We start from the raw sequence: 20,990 nt of genomic DNA, 5'->3' as shown, positions 1-20,990 counted from the left end.
ACGGGCCCAGAGGATATAAAGACGCTTCCCCGAACCAATAACGCAATGCAAGCAAAGGCCCCTGGCTGGTATCTAGAGGCAAAGGAAGGAGTGGACCAAAAGGGGAACTGAGCGGGGGTGGGGGAAGGGTGAGAAAGAGAGAAGAAGGGGAAAAAACACAGACACGCTCGCTGCAGAGACAGGCGAGAGAGAAGCGGCGCTCGCCGATCCTTTTGCAAAGCAAAGGAAGCAATTGCGAGAGAGACAGGAAGCCAGGAGGCGAGCGGGGAGATCCCCAATCAAGGCGTGTTGATCCCAGCCGGGGAGGCGGGTCTCGCTCTGCCCTTCTTCGCCCTGCATGCCGCAAGAAACTGTGAGACCCTCCACCCCACCCCGATCTCGTCTGCCCGCCCTGCAAAGTGATCCCACTCCACCTTCCCTTGGGGGCAGCTTGCGCGTGGCAGAGGGGGCTCCCTTGCAAAGGGTGAGTGCGCGCGTGGCACGGGGAGATTAAAAGCAAGGGGGAACGGGGGTGGAGTGGAAAACAACCCGGATTAACTCTGGGGACGGGGAATGGTACGGGGGCCCTAACTTCTAGGCGAGGGTTGCAACCCCGGATTAATTTAAGCAGGCTTCTTCCCAGCATCCTCCAGGTGAGGAGGATTACTATGCCTTTCGTCTCCAGCCAATGTTGTAATCCAGGGCAACAGGATAGAGGCTAGAAGCCAATCTAGAAGTGCTTGCCTTGAACATGTAGCTAACACAACTGTTGAAGAGCCAATCATATTTTTATAGACAGCTGTATTAAGCGGTTTTATGTAACCCGGGATATAAATTTGGCTACTTAAGGGACGGTAAAACCAAACTAGGTTAGCTAAATCTCGATTTTAGATATTTTAGAAAGCAGGAGATTTTGAGTTCTAGTCCCACTTTAGGCACGAAAGCGTTTTGAGGTGACTTCGGGCCAGTGATTCTCTCTCAGCCCAGCCCACTTCACAGGGTTGTTGTGGGGAAAATAGGAGGTAGAAGCATTATTGGGCATGTTTACCTCCTTGGGGGTATTTATAAAAATAATGAAGGTGGAATATAAATAAATAGGACCGCTTAACACAGGGGTGTCCAAACTTGGGAACTTTAAGACTTGTGGACTTCAACTCCCAGAATTCCCCAGCCAGCCATGCTGGCTGGGGAATTCTGGGAGTTGAAGTCCACAAGTCTTAAAGTTCCCAAGTTTGGACACCCCTGGCTTAACAGATGAATAACATCTTTGTCATGCTATCAAAGATTTTGTTTCAGAAATTATTTTCTAAGATTTGTCCTTTACTCCAATGTTACTGAATTGTTTTATTTTGGAAGAAATGTATTCTACATCTCCTCAGAGACGGTAAATCTGAGACCCAGAACACCTTCTGAGTGGAATGGAAGCAAGCAAGGAAGAATTTGGCAGGCCTTAAATTATACTGTATTTATTTTTACGGCATTGTCCTTTGACATAGAAACTATACCTCTATTTCTTTTGGAAATTTATGTGGTTGCACAAAATTTCCCTGAAGTGTTTTGCTTGTCCTATTATTTAAAAACTCTTCTACCATTCCTCCAAATTCTGTGGATATTTAACCTGAAGAGGAAATTCTCATTTTGTTTTCAATCCCCTTTGGGCACTTATCCTTGGCAACACAAACTCAATACATCCCTTTAACCTCTGGGCCCATAACTTGCATTTTTTGAATCATAACAAAATCTCTGTCTATATACTATTTGTTCTGTTTGCCTGTACAGTGCATTTCCCCCTTCTTCTTTGCTGGATTTTTTAAATGTAAATTTTGTTTTACATTAATGAGTTCTTCAGAGCCAGCTGGAGAAAGGGGTGTGTATAAAATTTGTTTGAGTGACTCACGAGAGGGTGTTAGATTCTCTGGACTTTCCTTCATCCTAATTGTTATCTAGTTGGAGAAGGGTAGAAATGAAGGGAAATAAACTTGGTTTCTCTGGACTTCTGATCTGCTCACGTAGCTACATTTAGTGACAACCTTACATTTAATGTAAGTCGAGTCTAACCTGTGGGAAGAGAAGCAAAAATTTGGGAAGGAAGACAGATGTTCATAAGGAACAGCTGGGAGAAAGCAGGCTGGACATAGAGGTGAAGTGGCTTGTGCAAGAGGATGTAATCATGATTACAGGAAAGAGCTTACTTTTTGTAATCATAGAGTAAGAGGTTATTTTGTAATCATACTTTCATTTGCCGCAAAGGTAATCAAAAGCTTTCTTTTTCTTTTTTTCACATTCCCTTTTTTCCCCTTCCTTTCTTTGCCACTTTTACTCTATTAGTTTTGGTTTTTATGTTCTTTGTAAAACTTTTAATAAAATATATTGAACCGCACCCATCCCCCCCTAAAGGGTGTAATTATTTCCACTACTGAGAAAGGAAGGTTTTTGTATACAAGTTAAGAATGCAGTTGTGCAGGAAATCCATATTTTTAAGGGTTGCAAGGGGGGGGGGATGTTGCTCATTCTTGTCTATTCTCTTGAATTCTTCCTAACTTTTAGCATTCAGTATCCGCTACTGCTGCTGCTACATCTGTGGTTTACAGTGTGATCTTAAATTACTTGTGATGTGCAGTATTCCTTTTTTAGCTGCTCTCTCCTTTTCCATTTTTATGCAGTTTATTCCTGAAACATGTTTCATCAGTCCTGAGAAGTAAGATGTCTAAGACAGATATAAATGTTTCTTCTTAACACACTTAAGATGTCTTTTGCTGTTTAATACAACAAGATCAGTATTGGCAAAAGTGTGCTTCAAGCTAATAATTCAAAAAGCACATATGTCCCTTGCTAGTGTGCCTTTTTCCCTTTCCTTATTATTACACAATTTATTACCCTGCTGATTCATTGCTGAAAACCATCCCAAGTGATTTCCAAGCAGACAGAAGTATGTAAGAGGAGATGTTGTACTTTTGCAAGCTTGGAGATGAAGTGATAAAAAGAAGCATTGCCAGATTTCATTGCTGATCTGAGCCATTAGAGATTGGGGGAGTGGGGAGGGGGTGTTGAGAGAACCAATCAGCACTTGAGTCTTGATTGAGCTGTCTTAGTCTTTCTCAGTTGGGACTGCAATGTTTGCTATTGATTTTCCTTCTCAAGATTGATAGTCTTGCCTCTCTCACAAAGCAAGATGGCAGCAACTGGTTTACTTTGGTTGATTCAAAAAAGATGATGAGTCCTGATTAACATTTAGATAGCCTGAGAGCTGTAGGCTACAGTGAGAAGTGGAGGATTGCCTCAGAAGAGGCCTCAGTTTGAATGAAGCTTTAGAAATTTTGCCCACCATACTTAGTTGGCCTTTATCACTACGTAGGTAAATAATCACCATATCTCGCAGTGCAAATTAAATTAACCACACCTTTTTATTTTTACTTTGTAATGTTTTCTCACAAGGGCCATGTCTGCTTATTTTGGATCAACAGAGTGTTGACCAAATTGGTTGTGACAGGAATTCATCAACCAGTTTGTTGCCCAAGCCTGATGTTGTGGACTGAGAGAAATATGACTGGCCAAAAGTTACCCAACTGGCCTTTTTTTTGGCTAAGGTGGAACTAGAACTCACAGTCCCCCTGGTATTTAGCCTGGTGCTTTAATCACTAGACCAAAATGGTTTTCCAAGTTGACCACACATTTTACTGAAAATACTTGTTTTGGGCCAGTATTGGTTTTTAAATCTGTTATTAATCTCTTATATCAAAATAATAATCCCTTTTCCTGCCATCAAGTTTTCAACCTCAGGTGGTCTGACCTACCTTCTTTATTTTTCTGTATCATGTGTAATTTATATGCAATCCAAGACCACTTCCTATTTCCCTCTTCATCCCTTCTTTCTCAAAAACCAAGTGCAGAGACATTGTCACTGCCCTCTGCTCCATATTTCCAATACTTCTCACTTTGATCCATGCAGGTTGACCTAACTCTGTAATTTCTTGCCAGCTACAATGTCACCTGATGAGATTGTCTACTTGGCGGTCCTTCTCACCTCTATACCTATTGGTTTCCTCTTCAAGCAAGTTGGTAAGTGTGAAACCTGGAGAAAGAAATTCTGCTAGGCACCTCATAAGAAACTGTCCCAGGGTTCATGTCAGAAGGCTTTGCCGTTAACTCCTTGAAGGGCTTCCTGTTTTGAGCAAGTGAGTTGTAAGAAACACATCTCCAAAGGGAACTCTGAGAAGATGGGATATGAGATGGAGTCAATCCTTTTAAATGGAAATGGTGAGAAATAACAATACATGGGATCTGTATATTACAGGTGGTCCTTTACTTATGACCGATGGCTTAGCAACCATTCCAAGATATGAGGGACCCTCCCCAGGAGGACCTATGATCGGGTTCCAAAATTTTGACAGCCAGAGAGTTCCTCCCCTGGTCAAAGGACTGTTTGTTGGCCACTCAGCAGCTGACTCACATTTAAAACCTTTTGCTGCATTCCATGGCCACGTGAGACTGCATTTTATAACAATTTTGCTGAAAACTGAAATTTCCAGAGATTTTGGCAAAAACGATCCACAGCAAACAATGGATTTGTTTTACAGCCATTGCATTCACTTAACAAATGCTGCAAAAAAAAAAGATTGTAAAATCAGGTCAGTTACATTGGTGACCTGCTTTGCAACCATCATGACATATGACCATAATGGACAGATTCCATTATGGTCATTCGTTGAGGATTACCTGTAGATACATTCCTGGCTATTTGCCATGATCCAAGAAGCCTCTTGGATGAGAAGTGAAACATTTTTAAAGGAAAAACTAAGGAAGTCCAATCATGTTTTGGAAAATTCACAACCATGAGTTGGGTGATTGAGAATCTCCGTAGGCAATTTTCTAAGTTTTGTTTGATGTAGATTCTTAAAAACTGGAGCTGGGTAGGTTGTATATCCAGGCAAGCAAATAAATGCCTCAAACCCACAGCCCAGGGTGTGCATCTTTAAACAATGGAAAATGTGTTCCTCTCTTTTTTTAATAGGTCCAAAGACCAAAAAATACGGAGCAGCTGTTGTAGGACTTGCACTTATTCTGGTGACTTGTCACATTCACATCCTTCATTCCCTTATCACCATCCTGGGGACATGGCTTATTATCAATATCTCACCAAGGTAAAGTGACCTAACAACTATTGAGGCTGTGAGATAGTCTGGCAGATATAAAGACATGCTCTAAAAAGCAAAGATGGTATTATACATTTCCCAATTTTCCTAAAATCTAACTTGTTCCTTCTTCTCTCCTACCCTTTCCCCTCTCTCCCTCCCTCACTCCCCCCCTCTCTCTGTAGGTAGGTAGGTTCAGGATTTTGAAAAAAGCCCCTTAGTTCCTTAGATGATGATAAAGATCTAATGGTCATTTCAGCAAACTGGTTGAATAAGAAAGGGAAAAGAATGCAACCTCGTTGCACTGCCATTATCTTAAAAGCAATTGATGTCTCCATAGAGTTTTCACACAGTGGCTTCCTGATTTGTGTACAGTAATTGTACCAACGTGACCATATGTGCTGGTATCCTCAGGTCTTGTAGTGCTCTCCATAGTGCCTCATCACAATCAACACAATCGAAGGGTTCCTTGTAGTCGGTGAAGCCCTTGATATTTTGATATTCACAAGATTTTTCCATGTGTAGATTTGCAAAATGGCCCCCTCGAAAGCCGTCTTGCACATCTGGTAATTCCAATCTGATGGTTGGTGCTATACATTGTTGTATAATTTTAAGCAGAATCTTGCTGATGTGAGGGATGAGTGCAATTGTATGATAATTGGAGCAATCTTTAGAATCATCCTTTTTTGGCAGTGGAATGACTACTGTTTCCAATCCTGTGGACACATGTTGGTTTCCCAAATTTTCCGGCACTGGTCTCTAATGTCGATGAGTGGTGCAGACCTCAATAATTCTGTAGGAATAGTGTCAACACCTGGAGTCTTATTGTTTGGCAGCTGGTTCATTGCCCACATGATTTCTTCCTCAAGACTGTCCTGTTCTATTTCTACTTCCTCAAGACTGTCCTGTTCTATTTCTACTTCCTCAAGACTGTCCTGTTCTATTTCCTCATCATTCTGAAATTGGGCCCCTTTGCTACCTACTTACAGCTATTCTGTATGTTCTTACCATCTGTTCTTGATGCCTTTTTGGTCAGATAGTTCTTTCTCTTACTTGTTTTTAATGATGCCTTTACGAGCAATAAATGGTGCTTGGATCTTTTTAACTTGCATAAATGCAGCTCCTTAGATTTTGACTAATTCACACATTCTGCTAAGCAATGATTTGCTCAATTGTGGTAGGTTATAATTTTTTGGTTTACATAAAACTGTAGCCCATGATCTCTATTTTTGCAGACCTATGATAAATCAAAAACAAAACAAAACAAAGCACACATTTAATGCTTAAACTCAACCTTAATGTTAGGATTTCTGGTTTCCAAAGGCTATCTATACCCTTAAGTGTGCAGGATCTAGTATTCAGTCCCTGGTGTTGTTCAAATAAACTTGGCTGAAACAGATTAAGTAGTTTCCACTCGCCACAGGATCCCAGCAGGTTGGCTGGGAAATTCTGAGAGTTGCACAGCCCATACATCTTAAAAGTTGCCAAGGTTGAGAAACAGTGAGTTAGAAGAGTGGTAAGTGTATGCGGGTCAGTCATGCAAGGATACCCATGTGTGCTTTTGAAACTGATGTAGAAAAAGGGATTAATAATTATAACCTCTTCTTTTTCTTTCTTTCTTTTTTTAAACAGGGCTTGTCATCACCTGACTCTGGGATGGACATTTTCCTACTTGCTTTTTTTCCGCACAGTTACTTACTTCAACTATCCAGAGCCAACACCATTTACCAATGCTGTGCAACTTTTGCTCACTCTTAAGGTATCAGGTTATTTTTGGGATATTGAGAAGGAAGGGTATTTAGCTTGAAGAGGAAGTAAGGTTCTTTTCCTGGATTTTTTTGTCTCGCAGCTGCTGAGCATAGCCAATGAGGTGCAAGAACTCATTCAGGCGAAGAAACAGGAAGTGACAACCTTCACCAAATCTCCAATGATTGGTACAGTTCTCCAAAAACCGGGGTTGGTGGAGATACTATGCTACAGTTACTGCTATGTGGGGCTTATGACAGGTAAAGTGAACTGCCTAATAGAAAATGAAATAGATCTTCAGGTATAAATACCTGGGAGGCATTTTCCCTTTGACAGCCTTATGAGCAGTGGTTTATGAGCATTTTAAAATATTGGCATCTTCTCACCACATGTATAAACACCAAGAAGAAGAAAAATATTGGGCTGAAGAGCTACTCTTTATTGTTACAATTTCTTTTTAAAGCAAGTTGAAAATTATAAAGCCTGTTCCAGTTTTGGCTTCTCATCTACTTCTCACATCAGCCACCTATTGCTCTTAGTATTGTGCCTGGTCATTGGGTGGAAGTGTGGCCTCTCGTATTTTTTGCAGAAGTGCAATTTCTGCAAGAAGCTACCTTGCTGATCAGACAAAAATAGCTATTTCTTCGCTCTAGCCTACACACTTCACTTTTACAGCTTCTCCTTTTTTGTTTTGTGAGAATTTCATGAGAAATGGTCACATACTGATGCTTCAAACATGAAGGCAAGAAATTACACCAAAAAATAAGATACCAGGCAGTGTGGGTTTTTTTTTGCCAGAATCTGCAGGAAATCATAAACTTGTACAAGTAGCCAATCCTGCGTGCTTCCCAAATCACACACAACCTTAACCTCTCAAGTCTATCCAAAACAAGCCCTCAAAACATATTGGATACCATCTCTCACAACTCTCCACTAAATTACACCAAAGACAAATTCCTTGTGTGTCCAATCACACTTGGCCAATAAAGAGTTCTGTTCTGCTCTGTTCTGTTCTATTCTATTCGAGCTGCAACTGTTCATTTAGCGATAAAAATTATAAAGGCACTGAAAAAAGTTATGACTGGTCTTTACACTTAAGATCATGGCAATGTTCCCATGGTCCTTTGATCAAAATTCAGGTGCTTGGCAATGGGCATGTATGCACAGTAAGCACCCTGGGGTCATGTCATTCCTGTTTTAGACCTCCTCATTGGCTCATCGATTCCACAAGCAAAGTCAATGGGGGAAGTTAGAGTTACTTAATGACCTTGGGTTTCACTTAATACGTTCATTGATTCGCAACAAAACATGGACATGAAATTGGACAGGACTCACTTAAGAACTGTCTTGCTTAGCAATGGAAATCCTGGTCCCATTATAAGTGGAGGACTACCTGTACTGGCTTTGGAATAAGGAAAATAATGTGAACACAACTAGAGGAAATCAGGTTATGGAAACAGTGTCTTAAGCAGTGGTGGGATCCTGCCAGTTTAACAACCAGTTCGGTGATAGCTGCGGCACTTGCGCAGTTTAAATAAATCTTCACTTCCGGGTTAATTCGGGGGAGTAACACCGCTGAGGTGTTGCAATCTACTCTGCTGCGCGAATCAACTGAGAAGATAAAGGTAGGAAAAGAGGGCGTGTGGGTGAGCCCATCTGATAATCGGAGCGAACCGCTTCACTCTCAGCTGATCATTGGAGCTACCAGTTCACCCAAACTGGTCTCAACCCATAGAATTCCACCCCTGGCTTAAGTAATTCAACTGTGTGACACTCTCACTTGTTTTATTTTTCCTCAGGCATACTTCTCCCTCTGTTTGTTGATCTTAAAATTTCATTGTTTCCTGTTTTTGTATCCAGGCCCATTTTATCGCTACCGTACATATCATGACTGGTTGAGCCAGATTGATCCCTCTGTTATTCCTAGTTGGCGGCCGATGCTTTCCAGATCCAGAATGATCCCCATCTTTGGGATATTTTTCCTGGTTGTCTCCCACTTCTTCCCCCTTGATTACGTCCGAAGCAATGCCTTCTACGAGAGAGGATTCCCTTTCCGCCTCTTCTACATGGTGCCCATTTTCTTTGTCTTCCGTATGCGTTTCTATGTTGCCTGGCTTTGTGCTGAGTGCGCCTGCATTGCTGCTGGTTTTGGTGCCTATCCAGTCACTGCCAAATCTCGGTCAGGTGGAGGGCCTACAGTGGAATATGAGCCTTTAAGTCGGTAAGTCAGGAACCTCTTCTTGGCTCTGCCTACTCTGAAATACTTCTGCTGTTTTCCACGCAGCATTAATAACAGTGAATTGTTACCACAGGCTTCCTAAAGAAGAAGTGCCTTCCTTGCGCTACCTCTCACCATAAAAACCACCACCAATTCATTAGCAATAGCACTTTGACTTATATACCGCTTCACAGTGCTTTACAGATCTCTCTAAGCAGTTTGCAAAGTCAGCCTATTGCCCCCAACTATGAGAGAGAGAGAGAGAGAGAGAGAGAGAAAGAGAGAGAGAGATGAAATAATGAAATGAAATGAAATAACATTGGTTGTTTCCATGTGAGTTTTGGTAAAAGCTTTAGGTTACTAAGTTTACTTTTGGACCATACAAAAAGTAAAAACTAAGTCCTGCTGCCAAATATGTACAGGTAGTCCTTGACATACAACAATTTGTTTAGTGATCATTCAAAGTTAGAACAGCACTGAAAAAATGACTTGTGATCATTTTTCACAAGTTGCAATCTTTGTTGTCAGATGTTTGACAACTGGTTCATACTTATGACCATTTCTCTGCCTCAAGGTCATGTGATCACCTTTTGAATAAAAGCAAAGTCAATGGGGAAGCCAGATTCACTTAACAACTAGATTACTAACTTATCAATTGCAGTGATTCACTTAACAACTATGGCAAGCAAGGTACTAAAATGGGGCAAAACTCACTTAACAAATGTTTCCCTTACAAGAGAAATTTTGGGCTCAATTGTAAGTCAAGGATTACCTGTATAGACAACTTCATTTACTAATTTTAAAGAAGTAAACAACTTATTTTTTAAAGAAGTCTGAAGACTCAAAAGATTCATTAGTAGTACAGTAATATAGGGTATAACATAGAGTTAATCTTTCCATGACACTGCAGATAATCCTTAATTTATGACCAGTCATTAAACAACAATTTGATGTTTTGGCAGCCCGTAAAACACTCCTGTCTATTGTAAAATGTTGCATAGCACCATCTCACCTATTCACCCCCACAGTCACATTACCACATTTCAGGCACATGGCAACTTGTTTGCACTTACGAATGCCCCATGAAAAAACAAAGACTCCTGCATTGGCAGAGAGTTGGACTGGAAGACCTTCAAGGTCCCTAAAAGCTCTGTGATTCTAAATAGCTGAGTATAAACTTACAGGTTTTTGTTTTGTGTGTGTCTATACCATTTTGCATTCCAAACCACAAGGTGCTCAAAACAGATGGCATGTTGTCCCATTATTCAACACGGTAGGAGGAGAGCTACATTAGTCTATGATAGTCCTGATCAGAATTAATTTGTTTGACAGGATACTGCCAGATTCCTTCTGTTAACAAACTAATTGATATTTTTAAGGTCAGACCCATACAGAAAACATTTTAGAACAGTTCTGGACATTAAAAATGCATGAAGGAATTGATTTTTTTTCTTCTCTTGCAAGCAGATCAGCTGACGGGGAAGCATCCAGTGTTGCCTATGATTATGAGACAGTCAAAAACATTGATCCACATGGAACAGATTTTTGTGTCAAAGTAAAGGATGGCATGCGCTATTGGAACATGACTGTCCAGTGGTGGTTGGCACAATACATCTACAAAAGTGCACCTTTCCACTCCTATGTCATGAGGTGCGGCAAGCAACATCAGGTTCAAATAAAGTGTCATTCAGGGCAAGAAATAGTTTTGGGGATGAAATGATAGGCTGATTAACTAGGAGGCATGAGGTCGGGTTGGTATGAGTGGAGGTTGTAGAAATAATGTTGTGGGACAAGGATTTTGGGACTGGAAGTGCTTGTTTTGAAGGCTCAGGGTGAACACTAGGCAGATTTGGGATGAGATGAAGTAGTGACCTGCCATCAAAGAAAGAGTAAATCAGAAAATCTAAGTGATTTATGAAAATCTACACTCTTAGGTAAACCCTACAGTATTATGACTGCAATGGGTATGTCTAGTTTAGTGAAATGAAGGGCTAGGGGAGACATGATAGCAGTGTTACATTATCTCAGGGGATGCCACAAAGAAGAGGGAGTCAAACTATTCTCCCAAACACCTGAGGGCAGGACAAGAAGCAATGGGTGGAAACTAATCAAGAAGAGAAGCAACCTAGAACTAAGGAGAAATTTCCGGACAGAACAATTAATCAGTGGAACAATTTGCCTCCAGAAATTGTGAATGCTCCAACACTGGAAGTTTTTAAGATGTTGGATAACCATTTGTCTGAAGTGGTGTCGGGTTTCCTGCCTAAGCAGAGTGTTGGACTAGAAGACCTCTAAGGTCCCTTCAAACTCTTACACTATACTATACTATACTATACTATACTATACTATACTATACTATACTATACTATACTATACTACTATACTATAGACTGATTGAGTCATCCAGGTGAGATGGGTAGTATAGACAATTTTTTTTAAAGTTGCATAATCATTGTTTTCCATCTTTGTGTACTGTAAAGCAGTGCTCCCCAACCTTTGCAGCATGACCCAGTGGAGGGGCGGGAAGAGGACAACTGAGTCGCACAAGTGGTAGGCCAGCATGCACCCACAGCTCAATTTGCTCAAGCGGTACACACACGCATGTATGCTCAGCTTAATTTGCACAAGTTGAGCTGCACATGCACAGCAACCCACCACTTGTGCAGCCTAGTTGCAACTAGGCCACAGCCTGGTAGAGGGTTGCGGCCCTGGTATAGGGGGCCTCTACTCTAGAGATGCTAGGTTTCAGCTCCCATTGTTCTCAAGCCAGCATAGTTTGACTGGGATCTTGAAGTCCAACACTTCTGTAGGTTGTGAGCAAAATTTAACAAGAGCCATGAGTTGGGAATGATCAGGGGGGATATGAGGAATTTGGGGATAGGTGGGTGCTTGGATTGCTTTGAGGGGATGAATTTGGACTGATCAGACTCTTTTCTTTTCAGGAGTGCCTGGACAATGCTTATCTCGGCCTACTGGCATGGGATCCACCCTGGGTACTACATCAGCTTCCTTACCATCCCGCTCTGTCTAGCAGCAGAGGGGGCCATGGAGAGTGGATTCTTGAAGCATCTCTCCCCGTCTGGGCGTCTTTGGGGTGACTGGATACAGTGGTTCCTGAAGATGAGAGCCTATGACTACATGTGTATGGGTTTTGTGTTGCTTACATTTGAGGATACCATTCGCTATTGGAGCTCAGTCTATTACTGTATCCATGTGGGAGCTGTGTTTTTCTTCCTGCTGGGAATGCTGTTGGGGACCCAGAGGAAATGGGCCCCAAAAGATAAACAGGGTGCTCCAGAGAATCCCAAGCAACAGGAATGAGAGGTCAAAGTAATGTTGCCGTATACCCACAGCAAGGAATGCTACCATAGGCACAGGAGGCTAAGGGAACAAATAAGACTAGTAAGTCTAGTTTTGATATATGTCATGACTGTAGGTGGGGATTGAAGGAAGTAATCTGAGATGTAACTTGGAAATTCCTACTTTTGGTCTGGTTTGTGACAAGGCGATTTAGAAATCGTAAAAATGTTGCCACCTAGGCTATTCTACTCAACACCAGGGGATTCTGAGGAAAGGAAACTTCTCCAGATCTTAACTTCTAACCCAATGTTTCTCAGTCTCAGCAATTTTAAGATCTATGGAATTCAACTCACATGCTGGCTAGGGAATTCTGGGAGTTGAAGTCCATCCATCTTAAAGTGGTGAAGCTGAGAAATACTGTTCTGACCCTCCCTTTTGTTAGGTCTCTTTCTAGCTTTCATCTTCTTCCATAAAGTTTAGAAATCTTCTGACTCCTTGCTTTTCTTTTCATTTATTTTTAAGTCCAAACCTCAGCCATTTTATAGGATAGAATAGGGTAAAGGAATTACACCCAACGGGCTGTTATGGAACTACAACTCCAAATAACTCCAGCCGAATTTAACAATATTATAGGCAATGGAATATATATTATAACTGCATAGCATCGAGAGGATCACACATTCTCTGTCCTTTAACCAGTAGGATTTTTAGTTCTGTAATACGCATTCTGTAACTAACTGATTCCTGACTTTCACTGTCATTTTTATTTTCTTTAAATGTCATAGTAGCCTTGAAAATATCTGCATATATAGTGGGATTTCTTGAAAGGGTGAATTTGGGACTTTGTCCTTGGGTAGATAAGAGGTAAGGGTCATATTTGAGCTGCAAAAATCAGGATGGTCACTAAAAGACAGCTTCCATCCAATGATTATCCAGATTTTGGCAACTCAGATTTGGTAATTATACAGAAATGCTAAGATTTAACAAAAAAAGAGCTCCATCCAAATGTTTTTGATCACTTGTACAGAGAAATGTGCAGAAATGTGTTAGGTCTCACAAAATCTTGAATCAGTGACCCTGTTGTTAAAAGAGGTGAGATTCTGGAATGTAAGAAGATTTTTACAGGGCTGGAACCTGTTACACAAAAGTGATGGAAACACAAATATTATTTTGCTAATATACAGGTACAGGTGGGGCTGGTGAACTAGTAAAGAAATCAGATGTTACACACAAAGACTGCCATATTTAAGTATGTTACTGTTAAATATAAGGAACAAATGCATGTTTGGTTGTTGTTTTTTAGCCATGATATTTGGGGCTGAAAAAAATGTAAACTTTTTAGGGCAAATAGGGCTGTGTCTTATGGAACCTAAAATGTGTACACGGTATAAAAAGGTGGATTTTAGTTTCCAAAACGTAAACAAATATATTAACTACCAGAAAAATGATTGCTCAGGTAATATGTTTATGTCTTAAGGAAAACTATACATGAACCTGCTTGTGTTTGCATTATTTTTGGTCCAAAGTAGTATTTTATTGGAAGGTACTTGGAAAATTTAAAAAAAAAATTGTAAAGAAACACACAAAAACACTGATCTTTTGCACAGTTACATCTTGCTGGTCCTAAATAAAGCAGCAGAAAATGTACATTGAATTTGAGAGGAATAGTCTCCTGTCCCTTACTACAAGGAGCTGGATTTCAAGTGTTCTCTTCTTCCCAAAGAGCTAACCATCCTCTGTACGGTGAAACAATCTTAAAATGTTTATACCATTTCTAGTTTCTTTCAACTATCACACTGGCTCATTCAGTAAATTGAACCTATACCGTTATGAATTGCAATTTTTGCCTTGCTCAAACCAAATCCACCCCACTCAGATCTTGTGTCGTCCTCAGCTCAGCCATCCTTTTCCTGAAAGCCATCAGAACTACTCCTTCACCAAGCTGAATTCACCTCAGGTTCTCCATCTTGCTGGTTATAGAGCAGTGATGGCTAACCTTTTTGTCATCGCATGCCAATAGCATACGTGTGTGTGCCAACACCCATAATACAATGTGCACATGTCACACACCCCGTGCGCCCCATCCCCCCTGTACATGCATGCATGCCCCCGTGTGCCCCCCCCACGAATGTGCACGTGACCCCCTGTGCCCCATCCCACAAGCATGCGCAGCAGAGACCCAAAAATCAGCTGGCCAGCGGGAGGCACACACACATGCAAGGTGGAGCTCAGTTCAGGTGACGGCTCGAGTGCCCACAGAGGGTTCCGTATGCCATCTGTGGCACATGTGCCATAGGTTCACCATCATGGTTATAGGGTGATCTCATCAGTGTCAGACCTGGAAGCCATCTTTTACTTTTGGATTTCAGGCCTGCCACACTTTCTACTGTGGGAAAAAAGGAGGAGGGATTATTCAGAGTATGGGTGATGTGTAGCTATAATAACATTCTTTCTTAGAAAATCAAGGTTGCTTTGTCCCTGCACCTGGACGCACGTGGATGGGAGGAATCTTTCTTCGTGGCAATAAAGGATTGGACCATGTGACAGACTAGTGGGTGTTGGGGGCAGGGTCTTTAATTTTCAACTGGATGGGAAAACCTGGAAGCTTTCAGATTTGGGTTTTCCCAGATGTGCCAATATGACATCTCTAATAAAATGGTACTTTGAGGAACCTAAAGCCTCTGAGTTTTCTTTCGTTGGGGGTGTTACTTAGAACCCTAATATTCAGGATATTTTGAAGGACGCTTAATGCTTTTCTTATCAAAGCTTCTGGGTTGCTTAACACATAATCTCCACACCCCAATAATATATAAATCTGCACTCAGGGGTGTGAATGGCACAGAAAACAGAAATAAAGCTCATATAATTGTAAGAGGAAATTGATTGATACATAACAATGTTTTCCAAAAAGCCCTACTTCAAACGCTTGTTCATGCTTTCATTACTGAAGCTGTTTATACTTTTCAAAACAAACATAGTAAAGTGAAATGTTTATATTTGTATGGTTTTACAATTTTACACATTTCCCTGGGTACAGCATTGAAGTATAGTTCCTAAAACAATTGTCCTACTTCCTTGTACCTCCTGCTCACTATCGGAGTGTATGAATTCAATGGAATGATACAGCGGGATTATCTGCAGCCATGGAAGAAATTTGAAAAGGCAATTTTTCTGCTTTAATTTGTGTGTGGCCGATGACAAAAAATCTCCAGCATTTTCTCTTTTCCGGCAAGATTCCTCCAGTACCAACTCTGATCTTGAATTATGCTCTTTGCAGAAAGAATCCTAGGAACTGATTGTTCTCTGGTTTTGATTAATTGTGAAATGCTCTTTTGCATGCAGGAGTGTAGAGCAATTTTTTAGTAACCTAGGGAAACTTGTTTCATTTGAATATCTGAATACTTTTATGTGGAAATGTCCTAGAATGTGGCTGTTAGCTAGTCCAAATTACAGTCACAGGAAGCCTTCGACTTACGGCCAAGGGGCAGGGCAGCTTGTTCTCCTTTCCCAATGCCATCTCCAGAGGAAGGAGAGTAGATCAGTCCATACCTTAGCCTCTCTACAGGTGTGGCTCTTGTGGAAGTGGGTGCCATTTCAGAGTGGCCAAAATTCATAGCAGCCACTCCCAAATTGGCACCAACTTTTGGGATTTAATCCCCACATTGCCTCCATTGTGTAGGAAGGCTGCGTAGTGCAGTGGCTATTCCAGAAGATCTATAGTAAAACGTACGTGACTGATAGGGAGGAGGATGTGAGACCCATTGGGATGGAAGCAGGCCCAAGGCCTTCGAGCGATCCCAAAGGGGCAGGAAGTGGGGCAAGGGATACCTTGGGATGGGGGAGAGTTTGGGAGAACTGGGCAGCCAAGTGTGAGTTGTGGATGTACCACAGTGTGGGCTTGGGCCTGTGGTAGGGATTTTAGGGATGGAATTCCTTAAGTGAAGTAATCACATGGATGCCTTGTTTAATGGCCGTCGCAATTCGTGACCATAAAGGGCAGGCTCCACTGTATTTGCAAGTTGGCTACCTGGTACGAGAAGGCTCCATTACAGTTGTAAGTCGAGGACTTCTTGGAAATGTAGAGATGGATAACAATTTAGATCAGTGATTCTTAACCGGTGGTCCATGGACCCCTGAGTGGCCATGATGTTACAGAAGATCCTGCTATGATTTAAACCCTGAGTTAGGTTTTGGTGATCTGTGGCCATAGTCATGACCATTAAAGATATTTAAAGGGGGCTGGTGGTGAAGAAAAAGAACCACTGCTTTAGATGACAGGCATCACAAGCCACATGGGGAGATGATGGGAACTGAGTGGGCTAGATGCTGAAGCAGCATGGGTGAGGTCAAGATACAAACATGGCTGAAGTCAGGATATTTCCGGATCTTAAATAATGCCTAAATGAGGGTTACACCACTCAGTTGCTGCTTCCTTCTTCAGTTCTTGCTACCCTCCCCATCTATATTTGTGAAATGAGGCCAGAGTGTTTTCTACTCTGCACTGGATAATACTAATTCTGATGATAATTCTTCATGACTGCCAACAACCACATGACACCAAGAGAACCTGCACAGGCATTTGTATTGCCACATGTTGCCTGACAAAATGTAGAGGAGACAAAAGATTTGTGTTGCTTGGACCAGAAATGCAGGCTGAGCATCCCACCCCACCCAATCAGGAGCTATCTAGGTAACACCCATCCTGTTGTCAAAATAATTAATCTCCACATATTGAGCTGCAAAAGTGACCAGAATTTTATCCCCTCAAACACTTACTTTGCATTCCCTGTAAGATAAAATGTAAAAATACCACACAGATGTATTTATCACATTTAGGCAGCAAGAAATATACAAGCATGTCCATCTGATGATTTATTGGTGGCAGCTTAAGGACTGATCGTACCATGAAGAAGACACTGAAGTCCTAATTGATGGCAACTCTGGGATAGTTCTCAGTAGGAGAAGAAACCTGTTTGTGCTATCCAACTTGCTTTTTACCTTGTATGCAATTATTGCTATCCAGTAGGTATACCAGTGGGCATCTCCATACAGTGCAGTATTTCTAGAAGGTTCAATTGGTTGTTGTTTTAATTCAGGGAATTGGGAACAGGAACATTTTACCCATCCGCAGACTATAAAAAAGCTTGAGTGGCCTTGCGCCTTTGAGAAAGAGTGTTCTGATTATGACAAGTTTTAAACTCCTTAGTAAAACTGCATAAAAGTTGTGGGTGCTTTCATCATTGGAGGTTTTTAAGGAAAACTCGACAGTCACTTGCCTGAAATGGCATAGGATCGCCTGCTGGAACAGGGGGCTGGACTAGAAGACCTCCAAGGTCCCTTCCAGTTTATTTTGATTGATTGACTGATTTTGTCAAAAGTTACTGTATATAGAAGCTAGTTGGTCAGGGCTGTGAAAATACAGGATACCTCTATATTGGCAACTCCAAATGCTACCTAAGCATTGTTCTTCTGTTGAAAGTTAAATATAGCAACCGATTTATTTACCTTTTGGCAAAGGGAGAGGCCATCCATCTCTGTTTACCGGCTGCACATTCTAACAGCAGGAAGTCCTCGTTTAACGACTGTTCACAGTTACATCAGTGAAGACAAAGTAACTTTGTGACTGTAAAGATCTTTAAAGGTTTTAAGATTTTAAGCACAGTAGTGGATTCATTTAGTGACCACTTCGCTTAATAATCGTTGCCAGTCTTAAAGGTGATGAATAAATAAGACTACCCTTACATGACAAGCATTATTTAACCATAGTGGGTAAGGGCCTGAACAATTCACCCCAGGGATTTTAATCTGAATCCACTACATGGACATACTGCTTCAACATGAATGTGTATTTGCACAATGGCTTAAATAGTTTACAAAAAATATTTTAAAATGGTGAATAATAAATCAGCAAATCTGAAGAAGGGACAGAGTACTAAAATTGTGCTTACAAGAAAGTCAACGTGATTTAACTCATACACAACATGATGTTTTTGTTTTTAATCAGTATGTATAGGACAGTGGTCGGTTCTAGACTCCGTTCCAACCGGTACAGTTGGAATTGGCCCCGCGTCATCCACATGGATGCGTACAGAGCGCAGATGCGTCTTACTGCTTCCGCGACGCTCCAGCTGCTCAGCGGAGCGCAGGCACTGTACACCCCATGCACAGAAGCGCGGAAGCCTTAAAAGACAAGTAAGGAGCTCAGGCGGATAGGTGGGCCCTCCGGGGCACTGTATCAGAACGGTATCCGGTGCTCCGGGCAGGCTCTGGTATGCCCGTACCGGGGCGTACTGCCTGCAACCCACCACTGGTACAGGAACATTTTATCTGGAATACTGCATATGTGTTTCAATGTCAGTATGTCACCAAGGTTATTTTTTCTTCAAAAGGCAAGTGGACTATTTTCTCCTTTAGGAGGAGGAAGAAAATGTTTCACTTCTCATCCAAGAAGCGGTTCTGATGACTGTGGGGATTGGTTCTGATGACTGGTCGGGATTGAAGGATAGGAACTGACAATCGAGACTGGATGGTGAGGGGATGGAAGGATAGATTCTGACAGGAAGGTGGGAAGCGGTTGGAAGGATTGCATTTCTTTCAATCATCTGGTCATTAGCATGCTCTCTGAGAGCTGTGGAAGCTACTTGGGGGTTTATCTGTGCCCTCAGGGTCACCTAAATCAGGTTGCAATTGGTTGTGGAATCTTCCTGGAACTGGCATTGTAGACTAGAGATCGGTAGTGTCTTATTTCTCCCCTTCTTTAAGGGAGGGGTGTTCAGTTCTAATTAATCTACTTAATACATTGTCTGTCCTTCTGTTCAATCACAATATATACATTTGTTCCAGTCTTGTCATCTTGTCTTATACCAATCATAAAATCTATTCCATACCTCAAAATATTCTGATTCCCCTTTATTTTCAAGAGTGAGCCTATCTGCTTCTGCACAGGCCAACACTTTTCTGATTATATCAAGCTCTGATGGTGTATTTTCTTTTTTCCAATGCTGTGCATAGGTTATGCGCGCTGCAGTCAGTATATGTATAATTAGATAGAGTGTATCTTTCTTAAACCCCTCTGGTATTATGCCTAGGAGAAAAGTTTCTGGTTTAAACATAATTTGTTCTCCCACCATTTGTTCTAACCATGATTGAATCATTTTCCAATATTTTTTTGCCTCATTGCACGTCCACCACATATGATAGAAAGTGCCTGGTGTTTTTTTACACTTCCAACAATTTGGGGCCAGATTTTTGAACATTTTGGAAAGCCGTGCTGGAGGGAGATGCCATCTGTAGAACATCTTATAAAGATTTTCTTTATACGCTGTAGCCAATGTTAGTTTCTGATTAAGTATCCAAAGTTTTTCCCACTTAGCCAATTCCACATTATAACCGAAATTTTTCGCCCAGGCGACCCAAAATATGGACTTTCTAACATAGATAGAAAGTTCATATTTATATAGACATAGATAGAAAGTCCATACAAACAAGCACTATGGCACAAATTAAGAAATATATTTTAAAAAATAAACATGTTAGTGTAAGGTTCCTGCAGTTTCCCTGAGCCACTGAAATGCCAAAAAGAGTGAGACTCGAGACAAGGCTTGTAAAAACATCAGCTTTTATTTATGGCAATAGCAAAAGCTGGGTGACAAAACTATATCCAAAACATACAAACAAATGCACATAAGGAATAACGACACCCTGGAAGAGTGGCTCACAGTATTATATACATTTTAGGTAGATAAAAACAAACTTTATCCAATCAGAGAGAAAAATTCGTTACCAAGGTGATCTTTAAAGCGTTCTTTTGTTCAAGCTCCTGTCTCTGTCTACCTTATCTACGGAGTATTCCTATAGCCTTGTGTAGTGGATGGCAGCCCACCCTTTGCCAAGTTGTTTTTCGGCAGAATGCTTTAAGGATTTATGAGCCAAGAAAACTCCCTAGTTTGGTTCCTTTATCTATAGGGCCTGATATTCCCATGTAACAATTTCTTCTATGTTTTCAAGAATGTCCCTAGCTTTGAAGCCAAGAATAGAAGCGAGACGCAGCAGTGAGAGAACATTTGCAATAATGCCATCCAGTATTAAGGTTATAATTTGCTGGGCTAGTAAACATCTAATTTCTGACAGTATACAATAATATAAGCAGAAGCCAATAACAAAGCTTAATTCTTAATAAATGATTTCTAGCAGTATATCATATCAGAAGCAAGCAGCAAATATTGGTTTAATCAGTAATTACATAAGCAATTCATAATAAAAGCAAATAGCCAATATTGATTCATATTGATTCATATACTCCTTCATTTGTATGGGTCAGATGAGATAAGAAGAAGCCGCTCCTCCAAAAAAACATCCAATTTTGCCTGGTACTGTATCAAATCATTAATTACTTCTTATTTATAGGATTATCTGGTTTATGCACCAAATTACTACATTTCCCAAAATCCTATTGGCGGCGTTTTTTAAAAAAAGGGGCCGATACGGTGGCCTTCGACGGACAGGTTCGAACGCGCTGTCTCGCTTCGTCGGGGTTGGCTTGAAAGTTAACCGGTGCAGAAGAGCGGTAACCCCGAGATAATTACTGAAAATAGCATTAATATTACAGCCGCAGC

The 20,990-nt window shown here is 41.2% G+C and overlaps 1 protein-coding gene across 6 annotated transcripts; it reads left to right on the top strand.

The window, feature by feature from the left end:
* Positions 1-23: 23 nt before the first annotated feature.
* On the top strand, positions 24-13,352 carry LOC309401744 (lysophospholipid acyltransferase 7-like). Of its 6 annotated transcripts, none has more exons than XM_081970943.1 (8): positions 24-463; positions 3,929-4,038; positions 4,991-5,120; positions 6,744-6,870; positions 6,961-7,117; positions 8,718-9,078; positions 10,543-10,725; positions 12,018-13,352. In XM_081970943.1, the coding sequence occupies exons 2-8, from the start codon at positions 3,963-3,965 to the stop codon at positions 12,394-12,396; spliced, it is 1,413 nt and encodes a 470-aa protein (XP_081827069.1). In that variant the 5' UTR covers positions 24-463; positions 3,929-3,962; the 3' UTR covers positions 12,397-13,352. The 6 variants fall into 6 exon arrangements, with proteins under 6 accessions (XP_081827069.1, XP_081827068.1, XP_081827071.1 ...); XM_081970942.1 differs by having other exon boundaries at positions 25-463; positions 3,958-4,038; XM_081970945.1 differs by lacking the exon at positions 24-463 and adding an exon at positions 504-632 and having other exon boundaries at positions 3,958-4,038.
* The last annotated feature ends 7,638 nt before the right edge of the window (positions 13,353-20,990 follow it).

Source organism: Natrix helvetica (assembly GCF_964273705.1).
Source record: "Natrix helvetica genome assembly, chromosome: Z".
In the NCBI taxonomy this organism is placed as follows: Eukaryota; Metazoa; Chordata; class Lepidosauria; order Squamata; family Natricidae; genus Natrix; species Natrix helvetica.
The sequence above is the reverse complement of the archived record's forward strand: the minus strand, read 5'-3'. Positions and strand labels throughout refer to the sequence as shown.